This window comes from Rhipicephalus sanguineus, chromosome 2 (assembly GCF_013339695.2).
Source record: "Rhipicephalus sanguineus isolate Rsan-2018 chromosome 2, BIME_Rsan_1.4, whole genome shotgun sequence".
Lineage (NCBI taxonomy): Eukaryota > Metazoa > Arthropoda > Arachnida > Ixodida > Ixodidae > Rhipicephalus > Rhipicephalus sanguineus.
In genome coordinates, this window is record NC_051177.1 from 223,433,283 (window position 1) to 223,456,867 (window position 23,585).

The following is a 23,585-nucleotide window of genomic DNA, read 5'->3' on the forward strand; positions in this document are numbered from 1 at the left end:
GCTGTCTTAACGGGAAGTGGTCCGTGCTCAGGCTGCAAAACCTGCAGCCTGCGTCTAGCTTGTTGTGACACGAGGGCTTCGGTGTCTTCTTGAGGCTATGGGCTTGGTTCCCGGCATTTCGTGGGCGTCCTGAACACGAAGTACGCCGCCTCTCCACCAGATGTCACGTGGATGTGAAAACAAAGAGGGCTACAGCAAGACTTGGAAATACGGGAGATTTTATTGGGCCAGCTGTGCCCGGAAATTCAAAAGTCAAGGTACAACCAAATGGGCATTTATTCATGTGGCCTCTACGAGTCTAGCTTTTTTTTTGTGGTCGCGTTAGTTCCAGAATAAACTGTACTGTTCGTTTCGCGCGCTCAAGCTTCTCATCATCATCATCATCATCAGCCTGTTACGCACATTGCACGGCAAAAGCCTCTCCCAACCCGGTCCTGTGCTTTCTGCTGCCACGTTATACCTACAAGCTTCTTAATCTCATCTACCCACCTAATTTTCTGTCTCCCCCTCACGCGTTTGCCATCTCATCTCTTGGAATCCAGTCAGTTACCCTTAATAACCACCGGTTATCTTGCCGACGCGCTACGTGCCCGGCCCATATCCACTTCTTCTCCTTGATTTCGACTATGATATCCTTAACCCCCGTTTGTTCCCTGACCCATTCTGCTCTCTTCCTGTCTCTTAAGGTTACACCTATCATTTTCCTTTCCATCACTCGCTGCGTCGACATCAATTTAAGTTGAACCCTTACCGGTACTTACCTACGGAGCAAGCTTATCACAACAACCTAAAATTAGCGGGAATTTTCGACATTCGAGGGCCGCGCGCGAGGCAGTATGTACAGGTGTTACAGGTGTAACAGCCAACAATATGTTTTGATGTGGCCGCTGATCAATAAACCTCAAATGTATAGTGTACCCCTTCTGAAGAATAAGCTGCTATAGGTTGCACTGTAAAGGTTACGTGGCATTTCTTGGTGGAACAGCCTATAAATGACATGTCACATGATAATGCCGATGCATACCTTTATGATCTTAGAAACTGATCACAACATAAATATCAAGTTGTTTTACTAACCATGCAACCCACATGTCATAAGCTATGGCACTTATAGGGAACCCAAGCTCAATTTTGCGGTGTGACGACAGCGCCGCGCTGCGGCTTTGGATAGAAGCTCTGGCGAAAGTGGGAGCAAGCGCAGCCGACTCAACCTGTTTGTCGGCAGCGGAACACGCGCGCTGCTCAGTCGGTACGGGGAACTGGGGCGCCGTGCCGACAGCTTGGCACGCTGAACCGAGAGGCTTGCTGTGCGAAGCTGCATGTCCAGGCTGGCAGAAGCGACCCCGCGGAAGCGTAAGCGAGGTCCGAAGTATTGCTGTGTCGTAGCCTGCCACAACAGTGCAGAGAACACCAAGGCACGCGATTCACGTGTGAAACTGTATCTGTTCTCGGGCATGTCGCACGAGATATAAAGGCAGCAAGCGTGGATCGCCTTCTATACAGCGCTGTCTCGCCTTTATTATGGCTGTCTGAGTTCATCGCTTTCGTTCGTTTCGACTACCTGGATCAGTACATAACGCGGCGTATGCACACAGCGATAACAGTAATGATTACTCGCTGTCTTCTCGCATTCTGAAAGTCCACTTACGGTTGTAGGTGAAACAACTTTGTGTTTCGATTCCCCGTGTTCGTGAGACCTACCCGTCGCTGAATAACGTTCACACTCGCGTTATACCGTTAGCGTTGCGCGGTTGGTTGAATTCAACTGAACTCGGCACATTGTCAAAAGTTCGGCGCCTGCAAGTCACGCGTCGGGAAGGCTGCTTTATCACGCCGGAACGGACGTCTGTGCATTTTCAGCAAGCTTTGATATTTTAAAAGGGTTATGTATATTTAAGGCGCTTGCAAACTTGAAGGAACCACCTTCCGATTTTGTGCGATTTTGTAGCCACGTTCGCGCAGCAAGTTGCCTGTCAAGTCGACATTCTCATAAAAAGAGAGTGCAAGCATGACGCGAGAGCCGAAAAAACGAGGCGAGCAGTTCCTTCACAGTGGTTAAAGCTCAGCTAGCTGCCTCGCGTCTTAATCGGCGGGTGATTCTCCAGTGGCACGGAGGACTTGACTCTAGCCTTCTCAGGAAAGAGTGCCATGGCCGTATCATTTCTTTTTTTCGCACGCCGCAAACGTTTGCTCCCGAAAGTACACGGCTGTTACTGTAAGCATGCCATATCAAAACAACCATATGATTCCTAGTCCACACCGAAGAGCATCGATAGCGTGTACGGCTTCATTTCGGAGTGAATGTGGACCATTATTCATCTTTAACATGAAAGAATGTGACTTACCTCTAGGTATAAGCCCTACACTGTGTAATCGCTACTTGGGAAATGCATTTCGCTTTAAGTCGGGCGCCGCTGTCGTCGATCGTCTGCTCTTCACCGTAAACGTGATTGACGAGCCTTTCTCCTTTTATCAAGTTCGCTTTTCGGAAGTGCCAGTCAAGATTAAAGATCATTTTGAAGCCGCACTGCAAGCGGCAAATTGTGAGGCTCCGGAAGTGCACCGCGAGAGCTCTGCACGTGCACGGAAGCGAGCGGCAGCTCATTGGAGAGAAAGGAAAACGCGCGTTGTTTGCACCCAGTTTGTATTTTTATGGTAGAAATGGCGCTGCCTGTCAAGAGCAGCAGCGCCGTTAAGCGATGCTTGAGGAGCCTATAGGGGCCCTCAATAGTTACCGTGTTTTAAAGCATGTGAAAGGCAAATAAGAAGTGCAAAGCAAACAAGGACAAACACGAGAGAAGCAGGACTGATGCTCGCTCTTGTGCCTGTTTCTCTCGCGCTTTTTTCTGTTTCCAAGTATGAACCAACTTGCCCAGATATGCCCCTTATTATTGCGTGGTGAAGAAGAGAGACGATAGTGCGTCATCCTCACCAGCACATCGGCTTGGGATCGCCGCTCGCGCTAGGAGTCCGTGCATTGCTGTCACAGCCGACAGTAGAACTCCAAACTTTATCAAACATCTTTACAATAAACACTGGGAAACTGCACTGGACTCATTCATAATGGTAAAGGCGCGAACACTGGATACAGGGCAGGCGAGAGGACACAGACGCAACCTCTCGCTTGTCCAGAGTCTAGAGTTCGCGCTCAGTACCATTATGAATGACTTGCTCCAACTTGCCCAACTAGCAACCCTATAGATAGATAGATAGATAGATAGATAGATAGATAGATAGATAGATAGATAGATAGATAGATAGATAGATAGATAGATAGATAGATAGATAGATAGATAGATAGATAGATAGATAGATAGATAGATAGATAGATAGATAGATAGATAGATAGATAGATAGATAGATAGATAGATAGATAGATACGTCAAGGCACCAGGGTGGGCTGTGTGAGATAGGACAATACTTGATCACTAAATGACCGTGGACTGTGCTACTAAGACCGGCGTTTGTTCGATTTATTCCGGCAGACCATGACCACTGTGACCGCTACCACAGGCTTATCAGGAAAAGACCACCAGGTCACTGCCGCAGCCCTAAATCAGTAGCGATACTGAACCTATTCCTTTCTTGTATTGACGTGTAATGCGATGGACTTTTTCTCGTAAACACGCCTCGCAGACGACGGTAGAAAGAGTAGAGAGACTGCATCTCACCTGCTGTCTGAAGGTAAGCCTGTAGATATTCCAGGCGAACATGGATGCGGCGCTGAGAATGGAAGAGTCTGAGGAGGACATGACCGCTGCTGAGACAGCGCCCAGCCCCATGGCGGACACAAATCCCGGAGTGAGATACTGCAGCACCAGTGGCAGCGTCAATGATTTCGCCTCCCCCACAAGCGGCACAGGTTTTGTGTACCCGGCCGCTGTGAAATCTGCACGCAGCGTTTTTGCATCATGTATCACCCCCATGACCACCCACAATTTCGGCATGTGCAGCGACACCCAAGAGAGAGAGAGAGAAAACATTATTTTCAAAATCAGTCAATTACGTCAGCCATTGCCCGTCGCCCCTAGCCGTCGGCCGGAATCCCTTGAGACACGGCAGCAGCAAGGGCTTGACTGATGAGGTCCCGCTGGACGTTGGGGTCTGGGTTGCGGAGCAGGGCCTCCCAGGATTCTAGAGTGTCGGAACCATCGTTCTGACTCGGACATGTCCACACCGTGTGAACCAAATTCGCTGCGTCCATCACAAAATTTGCACTGGGACCGGAAAACTTCTGGGTGCCACTTGCTGTAAAGTACGGGGTTTGGAAAAGCCCCCGTCTGCAACTTTCGCCACATAACCTCGTCTTTTTTATTGAGCGATCTGTCCGCACCTGGGTATTCTTGCTGATTCAGCCTGTAGTGTGTTACGATTTATGCCAGGGGGCCAGAGAGTTCGGATGTGGCTCACAACAGCTCTGTGGAGAGTTGTTTCGTCTGGTGGAAACTGTGCAGTTACAGAAAAATAACTGGTGTGATCGTCTGTCTGCAGCTTTCGGGATCATCTAGATCACGTTTTCAGGACTGTGAGTAGGTTTTTGGACATATTATGGCCGTTTTGGTGTCGACTGCGTCTCCGCCTAGCACAGCCTAACGCTAGCAGTACACAAACGCGGCGGCCGTTGTGGAGACCCGACGGCAATGGAGGTGACCGTGGAGGGTGCTGAAATTACCCCCGAAGAATTTAGAGCCGCGCAATAGATCACGAAAGTGGGGCGACACTCAAGAAAAATCGCCTTTGGGTGTTCAGGCATGGCTATGAATAGTATAAATTAGACAAAGCCACTAAAATGTCGAAAAAGGAAGAAAACTGAGAGGCAGGAGCAGAGACAGTGAACACAGGGGTGGCCACTCCTGTGTTCACTGTGTCTCTGCTCCTGCCTCTCAGTTTTCTTCCTTTTTCGACGTTTTAGTGGCTTTTGTCGAATTTAAACATGTACCAACTTGCCCAACAAGCAACACTTATTGATAGTATGTATATAAAGGATTGTTAGAATGGTTTTGTGTGTGTGCTTGCGTGCGTGTGTGCGTGCGTGTGTTTGTGTGTGCGTGGGTGTGTGTGTGTTAAGTGGTTGCTTGGGCGAGTTGGTACGGCATACTTCACATAAAAAACAGCGCTAAAAAACGGCGGACAAGAGAAAGAAGGACACAGACGGCGGCGCTGACTTACAACAAGGTTTATTTGCCAGCACTGCGCAATATATACTTCGCAATATATTGTTCTTCTTATATTTTTCAGATAATGCACAAGTATATATTGCGTGGTGCTGGCATATAAATCTTGTTGTAAGTTAGCGCTGCCGTCTGTGTCCTTCTTTCTCTTTTCCGCCGTTTTTTAGAGCTGTTTTTATGCGAAGTGTGTGTGTGTGTGTGTGTATGTGCGTGTGTGTGTGTGTGTGTGTGCGCGCGCGCGCGCGTGTGTGTGTGTGTGTGTGTGTGTGTGTGTGTGTGTGTGTGTGTGTGTGTGTGTGTGTGTGTGTGTGTGTGTGTGTGTGTGTGTGTGTGTGTGTGAATGGGAAGTTCTTTTGAACTGAGGCACTCTGAAGAATCTTCCACATGCGTCGACATTTGTGCGAGCGACACCAGCTAACGCTCCCAGAATTACAGGTACAGAAAAACCCGATGAAACGGACTGCGTAACGGCCGGCGCCGTTGGTCAATATACCTTGTGCGAAATGCGCAGCGGCGATCTAGTAGGCGCCACTGCAACCGCCGGCGCTATCTTGGAATATATCCGGTAGAGCAGACGACGCTCCAAAAGTGACGCGCACCCGCAACACGTGTGTTTATGTACCTCGCCAATGGAAAACACTTGTCCTTCTCGCTATTATATTTCGCTGGTTAAGATGCCGCAGCACTGTTGTGTTCTCCTTCGCAATAAACGTGGAGTCACTGGACAGCGCAGGAAGCAAGGTAACTGTTAAATATTTCCTTGATGTTAGGATAGAATCGGAGACGCAGCTACATATCCTTTACAAAAAATTTTATTCACAAATTATTGAGATGCCATAGGTCCATGTTGACATATTACACTGAAGAGTAATTGAAATATCATTGAGCTCATTGTTCACACCGACTAAAAATTGGCCACCGAAACTTTATTGGAGAACTAGGCTTTCAATCGCAGTACACTTGTTATTGAAGTGCGTTAAGCAATGAGAATTCATTGTGATTGTTCCGTTGCACAATTATTGAAGTTAAAACTGGGACAGCATTGAAATATCATGATGTGTATGTGCATCATGATGTGTAACATATGTTTTATTACGTATATATAGTTATACAGTTGTATGTAGCTTACAGTTTCAATAGTTATCATTCTGTACATATAACTGAACGTAGGCTACCTCGGTATGTCACTGTCCCAGTTCAGTAACAGCTGAGAGTTCACTGAATAGCACAATTCATTTTTTGTCAAGATAACATTTAAATTTCAAGACTAGCCACTTATGTAAATCTTTTAAAGTGCTATCCAGCATCTGCGTATTAACCCTCAGATACCCACTATCTTAATCACTGTCATGCCCTAATGCTGATCATTCAAATTTACTTTCACGAATGCCAATGAAAATGTGTGCAGCCCTTTCAAGAACTGCACAAGCAAAAAGTTTTTATCGCGTGCCGTATTGCTTGAATTGTTGAATGCACGTGTAAACCTAATAAGGTTAAATGGGCGAGAACGAAAGATACATGACACGGGCACCAAAGTCTTTCGAAGTGCACACGCACCGAAAGAAGTGGTCAAGTTCTTCGATAAGTTGCCTGACCATTCGCTTTCTTTCAGTGCCCAAAGAAAAGAGAAAAACGCAATTCTGGTTACGTCTACCTTTATACGAGAAACAGGGACGAAATGTATAATTCAGTTTTCGAAGCTCTCGTTTAAAATTATCTAGATTGAGTTGCACCCACAAAGAATAGCAGAAACGAATATTGTTTTTGAAAATATGTACCTAGAACTAGAAGAGGCCGGTGTGAAAAGGTGAAAACTCGATAACGCTGCACGGCTAGGAGAACGAGCATGCTACAATTAACCAGGCTTCCGCGACGCGCGAAATAGCAACTGAGAGGCGCCGCTCGACAGAGGTAGGGGGAGGGTAACAGAGTCCGAAGGCGCGCCTTGAAACAGCCAAGGCAAAGTGACTACGCTCAACTACGCTCCCTAAGACGCGCTTTTCGCTCTCACACTGGTGCCCTCCCACATTCGAAGCCTTAGAAGAGCGCGGCCAGGCCACTGTTACATGGAGTTAACGATGTGCCGGACGACACGAACCAGCGCTTTGTTGCCATGAAGATTCTCTTAAGAAATTAGTTGCAGCGTCACGATAAAGGACAAGGCACATCACGTAATTTCTGCTATGTCATTGCGTGGTACATGCAGCATTGCACAGAAAGCATAGCAGTACATACGCTCGAATGTGAAAGGTAATATGTATCTTAAAACAGGCTCCAATAAGAACGGTGAATGAAAATGTTACAGTTTCGTCGCAAGGGCGACGCACTGGATGCGACAGACGAGTTGCAATGTGTTTATTTGTTTATTTTCATACTGTCAGGGCCCGAGGCCATTACAGAGAGGTGTGGTCTGACAAGAATACCCAATAACTGCAATTCTGAAGGCGGCCAATTCCTCGATTGCAGCAATGAAGGCAGGAAGGTGGTTCCAGTCACTGCTTGTTTGCGGCAAAAAAGAAGCATGGCAAGTGTTAGTGCGGCATAAGGGAACTTTAAGATGATGGTCGAACCGTGGTCACACATAATCTGGGGGAAGAAAAAGATCATTTTAAGATCTTCTTCTTCCCCCAGATTTGTGTAAAATATTTGGTGAAGTAGGATTAACCGGGAAGTACTTACGGCGTGACTTAAGCGTTGGTAGACCTAGGGTAGTTGTCATGGAAGAAACACTGGCGTAGCGCTTGTAGTTAGAAAGCACAAAACTAGCTGCTTGGTTGGACTCTAAGTCCATAGGTAATACGGAGCTAAATGGATCCCAAATAGAACAAGTGTATTCCACTTTGGATCTAATGAGAGTTGTGCATAATTCAGGTTTTAAGTCTGAACGAACGGATGAAAAAAATGTCGCCCGCATCTTCCCACGGGGGATACTCGAGTAAATGCGTCGCAGAGTGGTGGGGTATCGCGCGAATGTTGCGTAATTGGGTTTGGCAGAAGCGTCGCGCTGCCCGGGTGATGGATCCGCTGCTCGACGTTCACGGATGGTTGCTGCTTCTCGAGCACGACGTTCAGGATCCACAGTCCGTCGTTGCCGTTTCGCTGCTTCTCGTTCCCCGAGTGAAGGATCCGCAGCCCGTCGTTGCCGTCTCGCAGCAGCTTCTCGTGCACGAAGTTCCGGGTCCGCAGCTTGCTTCAAACGCCTACGTTCAGCGTCGTATGCTCGTCTCTGCGCAGCCTTGTCTTCTGCGTTGCTTGCTGTTGTTGACGCCGACGAGGGTGAGGGTAGGGTAACGTTGCCTTCAACGAGTGGTGCGACGCTGAATGAAGGTAGCGTTGCTTCAATCGCATCTACTCGAGTCAAGCAAAGCGTCAAGTCAAGCGAAAGCCAAGTAAAGACGCCCTTGACTGAATTCTGAACGCGCGCTCCGCCGCTTATATACACACCGCCCGCGTTCGATCGAGAGGAGGGAGGGACGGAGAGGAGGAAGGGAGGGAGAGGACAGGCCTGTTACCGGCACGAGACGAGCCGAGCATGCGAGGGAGGGAGAGGAGAGGCTTGCTGCCGGCACGAGACGAGCCGAGCATGCGCAGTAGGGGTGTGGACGGCGGCCGACGCCGCAGGTGCGACTAAGAAATGTTCCGCATTTAAAATTATGGCGGGGAAATCCGCCATAACTTTTCCCGACAAAAGAGGTTGTGGGTTATACGCATGCCAAGATAACGGTAGCTTTCCTACCCTACAATATTTCATGCAAAACGGCGGTATATCCCGTCCTTGCCACCATTGTTACGTACAGTGCAACGTTTCGTGTGGTTGGCGAACGCAATGGTTTGGTCATGCGGCCGGGCTGGAAGTCATTCCGCACGCGTCACGTCTGCCTTCTGCTACGGCCACGTCCAAACGCGTGAAACACTGCGACACGTCCGCAGGAACGACAACAACAAAAAAATCACAGCATATCCACGGAGTGAATGATGATGAGTGGGCGAAGCTGCGGAGGTTCATCGGTAAACCGTGAATCTTCCGTAAATTCTGCCCAGTACATCATCACCGCCGTGAGATCGGGCGCGTTTATACTAAAGGTTCGATGAGTTATGACGACTTGCAGCTCACTTTAATTTTACATGTACGCTGTGAATTTTCATTGTTTAGAAAACCATTGCTTTAGAAAACATCTGGCGTCTTTCGTTAAGCAGCTGACGTCTTTTCGTTTTGCTTTAGAAACATCTGGCGTTCTTTCGTTTTGCTTTTAGAAAACATCTGGCGTCTTTCGTTGGTTTATTTCATCAATCAACGGCGTTTTGAACAAAATTTTTATTGTTTAATCACGCACAGGAGAAATCTCACCAGGCACTACCTTGGAGGTAAACAATGGCTGCTAATGGGAATGACAGAAGAAGTCGGCCTTTAGCTAACACTTACACTTCTACTTCTACTAACGTTTCCTACTGGAACATGCCAATGGCTGCTAATGGGGAATGAGAGACAGAAGAATTCGGCTTTTAGTTAACGCGCACGCTGCGAATTTTTTATTGTTCAACAACGCACAGGAAACATCTCCCACCGGCACCCCCTTGGAGGTCAAAGCGTAAGACTGGTTACGCACTACGACTACTACGACTACGACTACGAGGGACGAACGGGTGCCGCCTTAAGGAGCTTCGCCCCTAAAAAAGCTGCGGCTTGTAACGTTGCGCTGCGACACACGGGCAGAAGGAGGAACGCGGTGCTGACAGCTCCGTCCGCGTTGGCGCTAGTAGTTGGACAGCCAAGCGTAATTAGAACAAAAAAGAGACAAAGAAAAACAGAAATGCGGCGTGCGCGAGATGTTGCATCCCGCTATATATGGGCTTGCCGAGGAGCCACTGCGTTTCATGTCGACTCTGAACGACACAACATCGTGTAACACAATTTGAGTGTGACACTGAATGGCGTTAAAAGTCCTTATCATAAAAAAAAGATATTGTTGCTTCCGAAGAAAATAGTGTATCCAGAAGAGTGTTGATGACATGATGCCACATATTTGCCAAGAATTCGAGGCTCCTCAAGAAAACCCGCTACACAAAGACGCCCGTGCGTTCTTTATACCAACTTGGTGCGACCCTTTTTCTAGCGCCAGAGCGGCAATAAGTTAAACTAGGCACCTCCCGCAGTTTCCTGGGCACGCAAGGGGCCGTACCTTTTTCTTTTTTTATCGAGCGGCCGTGGTTGTACAGTGAGCACCTTTTAGTTCACTGTTACTGTAGCGCGGACCACCACTTTGCATGAATTTTGATAATGCAAGAAACCTACCTGGGAAGTTCCGCAACTCGTCCCTAGCAATAATTCAGTATATCATACCAAGACAGGCTGCCGGCGTCAGGAGCATATGCGTAACAGAATACAGTGAAATTTCGGTGATACGAATCTCACGGGACCACCAAAAATATTCGTATCATCCGAAATTCGTATCGCCAGAAAGCATGGAAAATTATCATGGGCCGAAGGAAAGCTGGCGTACATTTTCATTTATTGTTTTTCAGGGCCGCAGCAGCATCAGGAAAAACCCTAAATGATTGTCAGTTAAGTTGTTAGATGTCGACAGTCATACCAGCACCCGTAAATATTTACGAGTGCTGGTAAAACTTTACGAGTGCTGGCATTAATTAAATATTCGCCTATTTAATTAATGAACCAGGTGCGTTGTGACCCGCGACAGCAGTAGCCGCTTCCAAATTTCAGTAACCTTTTTTGCATGACAAGGGTGTACTGCAGCGAAAGTAACAAAAGAAGCGCTTTGACGCGATGGATCAAGGCCACAAAATTACAGAACCGCGGTCCTGTGTTATGATTTTGTTATCGCGGAGGTGTTGGGGATGTTTTTGGGAGCTTTACGGCAGTGCCCGCACAAGTGAGACCTCAATTAACGGTCGTGCATGTTGACGTTGTGAGGCCTGATGCCTTGGCCAAGACCGCTGTCGCCTTCTTTCGGTCCTCGTCCACCTTTCATAGGGTGTGTGATGCACGAAGCAGGCACGTGTAAACAACAGTACAGTGACAGCAGCCCGCGTCGACGCGTTAGAAATAAAAGCATGGCGCTAATGTCCTCTGTAATCTAAACGCGAAGGCACACGGAGGCACATAAGAGCCTCAGAGATTCGCGCACACAATGTCGGAGGCCGTGACGACTCTCTGAAAGTCTATTCTGACCGTAAGAAAAGTGTTTTTAAGTGTTTTTCTTACACTGTGATTCTGACGATTTGGCGGTGCGGCGCGCATGACGACGCTTGCGTTCCCGCGCTCGCACGTGCTTGGGGCGTCTTCCTCAACAGCGCGGACAGCACCTCTTCGTACCTGGTCGGTAGCGTACGTTCGTATCAAACGTGGCTGGGTGAAAATCGGTTCGCAACAAGCGTACTCCATTACACTGCAGGCCAATGGGCCTTGGCCGGGACCATCGAAAAATTCGTATGACCCCGCAATTCGTATGAGCTGTGTTCGTATCACCGAGGTTTCACTGTACATGAGCTTGTAAGTAAGCAGATGTGCTGCAGCGTGGCCAGGCCCATATGAGAGAGAAACTTGATGGCCACGACAAACCGCGTGAAGAATTCGGGTGTTAATGACGAGCGGCTCCCGTGAGCAGAGCATGTTAGGTCGTAAAGCATATGGTGGTTTTCACATAACGCAGCGGCCCTCCGTACAAGTGCTCCAATAGGGCGGCTATAGGTTGATGTCAGTGCACCTTATTGTCACGGGGTCGTGACGTCGACCATGTAGGAAGGAAAAACTAAGGAGAGGCTCTATCTATCCCATTGCATTGCTAAAGTGTGGCGGAAGTGACGTCAGATTTATGGGGCAAACAAGCCGATATGGGGCAAACAAAACAGCAGACGCCCCGCGGCGTGCTCTCCGCGGTGGTTCGCGTATGCTCGGATTTGTAGTCCTGGCGTAAACTTAGCGCGTATTGTGCGGTTTGCACGCAGTATAATGTTGCAAGCAGACGTTTACCAGGCTGTTCTTGTGTGGCAGGCCCGAGCGCTGCGTGCTGAAGTTCTTCGTGGAGTGTTTTCGTGCAACAGTACAGAAAGTACCGGTACGTGCCGTAATCAAAAACATTCAGCCCCTGCCTCATCGTATTCGAACTCACCTAGCAGTGACTTACGCGTTCTGCTGGGTGTTAGGTCTGTGATGTTATTTGGGCAGGACCGCTCCAGAAAGACTCACAACAGCACGCCAGTGCACAAACACACGTCCCACTTATATTGCACCCTTCACGCATGGACAAAAACATTCATTAAGACATTGCTAACAAAAAGCACGCGGACTAAACTAAATGAATAAATAGAACGTCCGGCCTACAGTTCAGGTCGTCGGGATAGTCGCCTGGGCCGTCGTTGCTTCCCCGTCGGCACCTTTCAGTGGCGAAGACGACGTGGTTGCGGCGCCGTCACCTGCCGTGACGAAGTCGGAAGACGCAGGGTCGCCGCGTCGAACTGCAGTGGTTCTGCGAAGAACTGGAGCCGACGACACACGGGTTCTGGCGGCAGGGAGTTGTGCCCTTGAGCACGAACAGTACGCCTGGGAAGCCCACGCCAGCCCTCCTGGAACACCGGGGCAACGGCAGGTTCAGGAACCCGGCGTCAGCTCTCCAAGACCAGCGGGGCACGGGCAGGTTCAGGCACCCGGCGTCAGCTCTCCTAGACCAGTCGTCTAGCGGAGGCTGAGCTCTGGTGGGAGTGTCGCGACGTGGCCGGGGTCGTACCTATGGGCCAGACGCCCAACGAGGTAGTCCTGCCTCGAACGACCAACCTCGCGCACTGCCGAAGGCACGGGCCACGCACCCTCGAGGCCGCGCCTCACGAGCTCTCGTCTTCCTCGTCGGCACCGCACGGCACATACACATCACATCCACTTCGCCACCGCACGGCACACTACATATTCAATTTGCGGTTTCGTTTGGATCCGCGCACCACATATTATCACAAGGTCTTTCTTTTCCTTTCTTGTAGCCCGATGAGCAGCTCTTTGCTCGTGTATATGGAGTGAGCGCAGTATAGCTATTCGGCGCAACGCCAACCTATAGTTTGTATCCGGCAAGGCTACTGCATCACGACTGCGCATCGGACATGCGCAGATACTCTCGGCGCGCTATCGTGCGCCTATATAATCAGTGCCTGAATAAACCGATCGTTCTTCTTGTTCTGGCCATCATGCTGCATCGTCGTCCTTGCTAGTTACATGGTGTCAGATGTGGCCGCCGCGGACCAAAGCACGGCAGCAACGGCGCGGAATCGCCATGGACCTACTGAAGCCGCCGGAGCCATTGCGCCTATCGGGCAACTTGTCTGAAAACTGGAAGCGCTTCAAGCAAAGGTTCGAGCTTTTTCTGCAAGCAACGGCAGTCGAGAAGGCCCCGAGAAGTGACTCCTCGAAAGTGGCACTCTTGCTGAGCTTCGCGGGAGACGAAGTGCTCGACATCTTCAACAACTTTCAGTACGGCCCCGAAGAAAGCAAGGACTGTTACGACACGGTCGTGCATAAGTTCGACGCCTACTTCTCCGAGGTGAGCAATGAAATTCACGAAAGATATGTTTTTCGTACACGAAGCCAGGCGGAGAAAGAACCTTTTGAGAAGTTTGTGCGGTACTTAAAGAAGCAGGCGACACAGTGCAACTTTGGGGATCAGCACGATTCACTGATTAGAGACCAAATTGTGTTTGGTACGAACAACCCAAAGCTGCGTGAAAGAATGCTTGCCGAGAGAGGCCTGACGCTACTAAAAGCCGAGGAAATGTGTAAAGCGGCAAAAGCAGCGGCACTAAGGAGCCTAGTTTGGAATAGGACGGAAGACAGCATTGACGCGGTTTCAAGTGGCGAAACGGCGACGAAAAAACAGCAGCAGCGGAAAAAAAAGCAGAGTCGCGATAATCAAGATATTTGCTGCAGGAAGTGCAACCGCAAACATAAACCTAAGCAAAGCCCCGCGTATGGTAAATGTCATTCTTGCCGCAAATAAAACCACTTTGCAAGTCGTTGCCAGAAGTCTACCGTTGTTAGCGAAGTAGCTAATCTCGATGAGAATGACTTTGAGATTCTCGAAATCGGCGCCGAAAATTGTCGCAAGAAAGACTGGACAATCAAGGCTCGAGTAAATGGCAGAGAAGTGACGTTCAAAGTGGACACCGGTTTGCAGGCAAGCTTACTTCCATTTACAACGTACCGTAAGCTTGGATCCAAAGAAGCGTTGCAACCAACCGGGTCAGTGTTGCGCGCCTACAACGGGGGTGTTATTTCAAGTTAGGGAACCACGTCACAGAAAGTGCCTGTCGGAACCACCGAGATAAGCGTGAAATTCTTTATCGTAAAGAATGGGCGCCAAGCCATCCTTGGGCTCGATGCCAGTGAAGCGCTTGGGTTGGTTCGACGTACGGTGGACGCTGTCAATGCCTCGTCTGAGTATGAACTTTTGAAAGATTTCAGGCACCTGTTCCAAGGGCTCGGCTGCTTGAAAACTCAGTACAGAATGGTCCTGGATCCAGACGCGGTTCCGATCGTTCAGCCTGCTCGTCGGGTTCCACTTGCACTTCAGGAACCTCTGAAGAAGGAACTACAGCGAATGACCCTGGAGGGCATCATCGTCAAACAAAATGAGCCAACCGACTGGGTAAGCCCTCTGGTACTGGTGAAAAAAAAAGACTGTGCTCTAAGGGTTTGCATGGACCCCAGAAGAGTGAACAAGTACATCAAGAGGCAGCATTTCCCTTTACCCAGACGCGAGGACTTGGAAGCACGGCTAACCGGAGCTACTTATTTTAGCTGTTTGGATGCAAACGCCGGCTTTCATCAGGTGCCCTTGGACGAGAAAACATCAAAGATCTGTACGTTCTCGTCGCCTTTCGGCAGATACCGTTTTCTAAGGCTACCTTTTGGCATCTCACCTGCACCTGAGGTGTTTCAGCAGGCACTTTGTCAGATATTTGACGGTCTGCCAGGCGTGCTCATATATATAGATGATATCCTGGTCTGTGGCTCAACGAAGGAAGAGCATGATGAGCGCCTGGTAGCAGTCCTGAAAACTGCTGAAACAGCTGGGTTAACGTTTAATCCGCACGAGTGCAAGTTTGGCGTAAAAGAGCTACGGTTTCTGGGTGATATCATAAGTGCGAACGGCATATCCCCAATCCAGGGCTCGTAAAAAGTTTGGTTCAAATGCCAGTGCCAACATGCAAGGCCGATGTTCAACGTATGCTTGGTGTGTTGAACTACTTTGGAAAGTTCGTGCCGCAGCTATCTGAAAGAACGGCCCTGTTAAGAACTCTTATCAAGGCCAGCTCTGAGTATGAGTGGACAGAAAACCACGCCAAAGAGTGGAAAAGCGTCACGCAAATTCTGACCACCGCTCCCGTGCTCGCAATATTTGACCCACGACGGGAAACAAAGTTGTCTTGCGATGCATCGAAGGACGGCGTTGGCGCCGCTCTTCTGCAACGTCACAATAACGAGTGGCGGCCCGTAGCTTACGCATCTCGAGTACTGGCTAAGGCAGAAAAACTGTACGCACAGATAGAAAAGGAGGCCCTAGGAATTTGCTTTGGATGCGAAAAATTTCACCAGTTAGTCTACGGCCAGAAAGTCACAATTGAAACGGACCACAAGCCACTTTTTGTCAATTGCTCAAAAGGAAATTAGTGACATGCCACCTCGCCTTCAACGGTTCTTTTTGAGGTTGTTCAAGTATGATTTTGCTTTGCAGTATATTCCTGGGAAGCACCTTGTTCTTGCCGACATGTTGTCCCGGTCAACTGCTGACAACCAAGACGAGGCTGGTGCTACTACCGACGTGGAAGTTCACGCAATCCAGCTTCTAGGTTACCGTGTCCACGAAGCAACGCAGAAAGAACTGCAAGCGGCAAACGGCTCGTGACCGCTACCTACAGTCGGTGATCGCAAGTTTGTCGGTGGGGCTTCCAGTACAAGGTGAACTAAAGCCTTTTGAGCAAGAACCTCTCATTTGTCAACGGAATACTTTTAAAGGCGTCGAAGGTTGTTATTCCGAAAAGCATGCGACAAACTATGCTTGAAAAATCCAGCAGGTCACCTCGGCATGCAAAAATGCAAAGAAGGGCCAGACGCCTCGTGTTTGGCAGGGGCTTAACGCTGAGATTTGCTTTCCATGGTGCAACTTTGTCCTACATGCCGCAAGTACGCTTACAAACAGCCCAGTAAACCGCTTCAATGCGGCCCGTGCCAGGTTGTGCATGGCATAGAGTTGGAGCGGGACATTTTTTTCGTTTGCGGGGGACTCGTACATCGTGTTTCTTTGACGCCCTTATCCAAATCTTCCGGGAAGTTCAGAAACTAACCCTGACATGTCGGCGCAATCAACCATGCAGCACTGAGCGCTATTTTTGGCCAGATTGGCGTGCCCGTCGAAGGATGGACTGATAACGGCCCACAATTTCCAGCCATGAATTTCTTTTGTTTTCACGGAGGGTACGACTTCACGCACGTCACTTCAAGCCCTCATTATCCGCAGTCAAACGGGCTTGCGGAAAAGGTGTGCAGGTTGTGAAGCGCATTTTGAAAAAAACTGCAGATTCGGGCGACGACTTCTGGCTGGGCCTGCTGGCCTACCGCTCTACCCCATTGGAGGACGGGCGATCCCTGGTGAACTACTGCAAGGTAGGCGCCTTCGCGCCAACCTCCCGGACTTCAGTGCGGTGACCGCAACCGACGTCAAGAAGCACAGCCAGGCCCAAGGGGGAAGGCCTTGCCTCCTCTGCAGAAGGGTGTCGTCGTGAGGCTCAGAGACGCTGCATGGTCCCGAAAAGCTCAAGTGGTGGTTCGCCATATCCAAGGTCCTACCTTGTCAAAACGGAGGACCAGAAGCTGTTAAGGCGCAACCGTCGTCACCTACTTCAAACTGGCGAACGGTTCATCGAGGAAAGCGACGACGACATTGATACCAGCCCAGCGGACAACAACGTTGGTGGCAATCCGACAGTGGCAGCTTCAACCTCGCCAGCCAACGGCCGACGTCGCGAAGTTCCGACGTCGGGCGACCCTTCGCCACCTGTGGTGCGTCAGTCAACTTCACCACCGACGCCAGCTTTGAGAAGGTCGACTCGAACCGTGAAGCCACCACAGCGTCTTCATTATGACAAGGACTTTAACCAAGTGTCTGATATCATTTTTTGAAGTGCCATGTACTTACCACTGTTTCGGTGGGTGTGTAATTTCTTTGTTAACGGAAAGGATGTATCCGGCAAGGCTACTGCATCACGACTGCGCATCGGACATGCGCAGATACTCTCGGCGCGCTATCGTGCGCCTATATAATCAGTGCCTGAATAAACCGATCGTTCTTCTTGTTCTGGCCATTATGCTGCATCGTCGTCCTTGCTAGTTACATAGTTTACGTAACTTCACGTCGAAAAGAAGACACCACTGTATTTTATACGCGATCGTGCACGTAAAGTTTGTAATTCCAGTGCGCACACAACACCAGCACGCAGCGAGCGCACACCGCACAATACATACATCACGCAGTCCGATAACAACAACAAAAGTTTATTGTCCTTTCGTTTGAACGACACAGCCTCTAAAACATACGACGCTTTCAGCGCATAGTATGTACGGCACGTCAGACGCCAAAAACAAAATTTCACGTGTGTTCCGAGTTGACACAACGAATAAGAAGCAACACAGCGCACATCTGAGAGCTCCGCATGCAAATACCATGCCTTAGTGATCAGTAATGAAGCGAACGTATAGACCAGAACACAGCGAATTCCATGCGCATCGCCATATTTGCATCGCGCGTCGCGCCATCTATCGCACACGCGACGAAACAACATGCGCGGGCTGCCACGCCAGCAGACGATACACGGAGCAAACGTGAAACTCCCGAAACTCAGCCCGTCGGAGAGCGTGTTTCGCGTCTTTTCTAGCCTGGAAATTTTCGCTGATTTTATTGGAACATTAAAAACATCTCGCTCATGCAAGTCCACAATGTATACAGTACGTGCTGAGTGGGCTGCGGAAGCAACCTCGTCAGACACGTACGCTGTTACATTTGTAAAAAAACGTTCTCGCTGTAGTACGCGTGAATCGTAATTGCAGTGCAGCTCGCGAAAGAGTGAAACAATGTTTTGGTGCCCCATATTACAAGTCGTGCACAAAGTTTTGTGAAAGCTCATCTTTCAGCATGCATCGCGTAATAATTGGAGTGCGCTTTACGGGTAGTTTCGCGGAACGTAAATTTTGTTTCACGAGCGCTCTTACAATAATGCGTCTTGCTCACAAAAGCGTGCTATCAGAGAGTATAACCTGCAGTATCGTTCAGCGATCCTTTTTGGAAGCTACCTGCGCGATTTTATTCTTGTAACGGTGCTGCTTTACAAGCGAAACTGTGCTACTCTTAGTTAAGCCGGTTAGCTACGCCCGCGACGTAAAGGGCACTGGCGCGAGTACTGTTTACTTACGTGCCAATATATGTATTATGTGCAGCTGGGTGCTTCGTGTCCAAATAAATTTGGGGACATCAAACACTGAAATGAAAGCACGAAATTCTGGCCAGCTGTTGAGGAGCACCGTGCCATTTATTACCTTTTGAAGACAAAATCTGGAAGGCGTGGATGCCATCAAAAGCACTAAAGCTTAATACTACGTTGAAAGTGGCAAAGCATGCTGATTGCTTGTGCTTGAAAGCACTACCTTGCACTAGATTTTCGTCAAAGGAAACGCTCAAAGGTATGAAGTGCACCCCCACATAAAGCTCGCGCCTGCCTTCAACCCAGCTGCGTGTCACGCAAATTAGGTTCGCAAAACGAAATAGGTGGGCATCAGACTGCAGAATACACGCACTTAGTGTACATACTCGCGCATGTTCACTCGGCTCCTAGTTTCTTTTTTGCTTGAATCACAGTTATCCACTCGCGGCGAAGCTGAAAACACCGCACCGGCACTATTTCCGTGGCGCGTCGTAATCGCCGCAGACAACGCTATTATCCTCTTGTTGCGCTGCTTGCTTTGGCATCTAAAGACGACGCAGTAGTGCCCAGACGAGCTCTTATACGCTGAAGCGGCGTGAACGGGTAGTTTTTGCACTTTAAAGCCTCAGACATGCCTCAGAACTGCAGCTTGCCCTGTTTACTTGGTGCAGTCCGCGCGCGCCTCGGCAGCCCGGTCAGCCCGGCGTCTGGGTGCGAGAGTATCCGCTCGGCTCGCCAGCAACCTGGGTGCGAGACAGGCGTGCTCTGGTGTATACGTACACATGAAAAGTGACACCCGGTACTGTTCGCAGTGCACGCGATTTGCACCATGTATACGCAACAGCTGGGCATTGCGTAGCTTTCCTAAAGAACACACAGAAGGAGCAGTATGCGTGAATAGACTGCGCCGCTTGCGCGGCGAAAAAAAAAAAGCCGCTGCAAAAGTTTCGCGAGTCGCTCGATGCGCGCATGCGCTTGCAAACGACGCAACGGAAATCGCGTAATGTTTCGCTGATCCTTCGCTAGGAGGCGATGCGGGTGTTTGCGATGTGGAGGCTTCACGAATGTGACGTCAGGGCCTCTCCTTAGTATTCCTTCCTCCATGACGTCGACGAAGGCAGCAGTCGGCGTTTCCAAGATGAAACTCTTTATTTGGCCGAATTTGTGGCCGGGAAACGGAAAGTCCAACTACAGCAATACACACTGATAGCGGCGAAGAGAGCATCGGCCTTCGATAAACTGATCATCGCTGGGATACGCAGTCTTTTATACATCACGCATCGAACTTTCCAGCCTGGTCACTGGTGGTCGCGCTAGCTATGGAATAACCTTGACTATTCGCGTCATGTGCGCACGTTGGGAGTTCGTAACGCCGTCCGGGATAACCTCATAGTCTAGGGCGCCGAGATGTCGGAGCACCTTGTATGGCCTGAAGTATCGTCGAAGAAGCTTCTAGCTAAGTCGCCGTCGGCGTATCGGCGTCCAGACCCACACATGGCCACCGGGTTCGTATTCCATGAGGCGTCGTCGAAGATTATAGTGACGGTGGTCGGCCCTCTGCTGGTTCTTGATGCGCAGGCGCGCGAGCTGTCGAGCTTCTTCGGTGCGTTGCAAATAGGCAGTGACGTCGAGATGTTCTTCGTCGGTGGCAGTTGGCAGCATAGCGTTGAGCGTGGTTGCTGGGCTCCTTCCGCTTGGTCACTAGTGGTCGCGCAAGCTATGGAATAACCTTGACTAGTCGCGTCATGTGCGCAAGTGGGGAGTCTTGCTCCGAGTATTGACGCACTAATCTCAGCTGCGGTCTCTCATCACTAATTTCTGTTCCTACTAGGTGTGAAATTGGTGGGCACAATCTAGCCAAGATCATAGCACTGGCGGAATTGTGGAATATGCCGCAACAGATCATTACCCTACTCTTTTTTGCATAGGTCCTTTAACACGTCCTCAACCAGGAAAATATGTCAGGACTTTCTTCGATTCTAAGAAATTCATTGATATGGTGCGTGCGATTGACTGTGCTGACGTACTTCAAGAAGAATGCGGTAATAAAGCTTTTGAATTTTGGCTGCAAAAATATCAGGGCCCGAATTCACAAAGCTTTCTCTTGCCTACGCAATTTCTAAGCCAAGAATTCTCGTATCTCGAGGGAGTACGATAGCAATGGTACGAATTTAACTTACTCGCCACTTTTGAAGGCAAGGAGGCAACGCGAAAGCCGATGAAACGACAAGGAAAGAAAGAAGTGCGCGCAGGTGATAGCAAGGCAGCGCGCGAAGCGTCTAGCATCGAGGGTATACGATGATAGAGAATGTATTTTCGCTGCATCTCAGCTTCCAGTTCCGGGCGTCTGCTACTGCGCTTACGCGTTGCCGCGTTGCAGCTGACGTCCTGGGGTCTAGCGCGAAGGCAAGTGCTCGTGTTTCATCAATGACCACAGCTAACAAAAATCTAGTTGCTCAATGGCGTTAATAATCTGTGCGCTATCTCGTCAAGAGCAGGCGAACAACGCTCCGCACCGCATCTATAAACCGCGCATAAAGTGAAACATTGAAGGTTTGAAGATGTGACCGAAACGTCTCCCCGTGGTTACCACAACCAGTTTAGTTGTTTTTTTAAGGAGCTGCGCTGCCACTCAACTAATTAGTCATGTTCGAGCACGGTACGGTGGTTCCCATTATAGGGTGTTTTTTAGCTAGACGTAAAATGTTGCATTTCTTGCAAAGATCACAGTACAAGACATAGGAGCGGCTCTTCAGCCTACGGAGAACTGTACAGAAATATAAAGCAGCAGTAAGAAAGGTATCATGAGCGTAATGCCGCAGGTTAAACTCGCCGCAGCATTTTGACAGAACCGGAATGCGAGAGCAATCGTAAACGCATTGATATGTGAACGCGTAAAACGAGGAAGACTCGTCGGGAGGTTTCTACGTGCTAATGCTTTTCAGAAAACACGACGCAGTCACTTCGTCCTTGCGGTGTTTGCGTGAGCAAACATAAAAGAAGCGGCGTTCAGTTGTCTCGGCCTGAAGTGACATGACTACACGTGCGCCTGAATTCACAGGGCGCGCGTGCTGCGCGTTCGCACGATTAACAAAAAAACATGGTTGGTCCCTCCGTGATAGGAATCGGAGTAACACGAAAGTAAAACTTGTCCTTAGAGAAGTAGTTGAATGTTTGCTATACATTTATATAAGAGAGTTTGCACAATGTATATAACTGTCTGGCAGCTATAGCACCGCTTAACGTGGATGCACCCACTTTGATGCTTGGTGGTCCATCTCCATGCCGACGACTAACGTCCATGTTCAATGATTAAACAAACCCTTGTGGTAGCTGTAGTAGTTAACGGTGAAAGCGTAATCAGAGAACGAGTTGTGATAGCCAGAAGTGCGTCGCATATTGGACGCAGAACTTGGTCGCCATCCCGCGGCATGTTAAAATGTGATTGAACACCACGGCCGCACTAGAGGGAAACGCAGAGCGCGTCGTGCCGCCCCGGTAGCCCGGCCGCAATTTTTCTCGGGGCGAGCGCGTAGGCGGGGAACGCGGTGTTACAGCCAGGTGAGGGAGGCGCGCGTCGCAAAGCTATTTTAGGGGCGAAGCTCCTTATAGCGGCACCCGTTCGTCCCTCGTAGCGTAGTATGTAACCAGTCTTACGCTTTGACCTGCAAGGTGGTGCCGGTGGGAGATTTTTCCTGTGCGTTGTTGAACAATAAAAAATTCGCAGCGTTAGCTAAAAGCCGACTTCTTCTGTCTCTCATTCCCATTAGCAGCCATTCTTTACCTCCAAGGTAGTGCCTGGTGAGATTTCTCCTGTGCGTGATTAAACAATAAAAATTTTGTTCAAAACGCCGTTGATTGATGAAATAAACCAACAAAAAACGCCAGATGTTTGGTAAAAGCAAAACGAAAGAACGCCAGATGTTTCTAAAGCAAAACGAAAAGACGCCAGCTGCTTAACGAAAGACGCCAGATGTTTTCTAAGCAATGGTTTTCTAAACAATGAAAGTTCACAGCGTACATGTAAAATTAAAGTGCGCTGCAAGTCGTCATAACTCATCGAACCTTTAGTATAAACGCGCCCGATCTCACGTCGGTGATGATGTACTGGGCAGAATTCACGGAAGATTCATGGTTTACCGATGAACCTCCGCAGCTTCGCCCACTCATCATCATTCACTCCGTGGATATGCTGTGATTTTTTTGGTTTGATTAGCACGATACTATGAGCGAGACGGACGCTTTTACGACGCTTGGGTTAAGGTCGCCACCTCGCGGTGTGTTAAGACATTGACTAAATTGGACTTCTATTGAAAACGCGCCGAACGGGACGAACGTGTAACGCGTTGCGGGTACAAATCGCCGAGACCACAATAATGGTGAATTACTTTACTTTGCCGCTCCCAGACGGCAACACCACCCCGCCGACCGGGAGAGTGGTAGATATCATGGAGAAAGGAAAAATAACATAGAGTTAATATACTGACTCTAGAGGAACAGCTGGGCCGCGAGACCTATAACCACAAGAATGCTGACATCTTGGAACGTTGTCATTCTTGCCATCACATATCAATCCTAAAGAAGCATCTGCACAATTAAAAACTTGCGGATATTGTTTTGTGTTTATTTTGAATACTTCTACGAAAGAATACGACGGCTTTTTCGAAATCTCAAAGCTCGGATGGGTTCCTCGCACGAAGGACTTCAATTCTTCCATTTGACACAATCACCTAAATCCACTAATTAAAAAGTTAATTATTGTAACTTTCTTAATTACTGTCCAAAATGATGTCCTTCACTACCATAAGATACCTGCCGCTGCAGAAAAAGCAATTCTGAAAGCCCCGAGCAAATATCGCCTTTTGCTGATTTTTTAAGAAGGTTGGACACATTTCTTGAAACACCCTGTATATACACAGCCGGGTGGCGCGCGCAGGC

At 49.1% G+C, this 23,585-nt stretch overlaps 1 protein-coding gene across 1 annotated transcript in view; it reads right to left on the reverse strand.

Moving 5' to 3' along the window:
• LOC119382254 (high-affinity choline transporter 1) overlaps positions 1-23,585 on the reverse strand; it is a 262,537-nt gene that overhangs the window by 45,956 nt on the left and 192,996 nt on the right. The window contains exons 7-8 of the mRNA XM_037649962.1: positions 13,226-13,231; positions 3,672-3,889 (exon numbers count right to left, since the gene is read on the reverse strand). Of these exons, the coding sequence (XP_037505890.1) occupies positions 3,672-3,889; positions 13,226-13,231 (224 nt within the window). The remainder of the gene's footprint in view (positions 1-3,671; positions 3,890-13,225; positions 13,232-23,585) is intronic.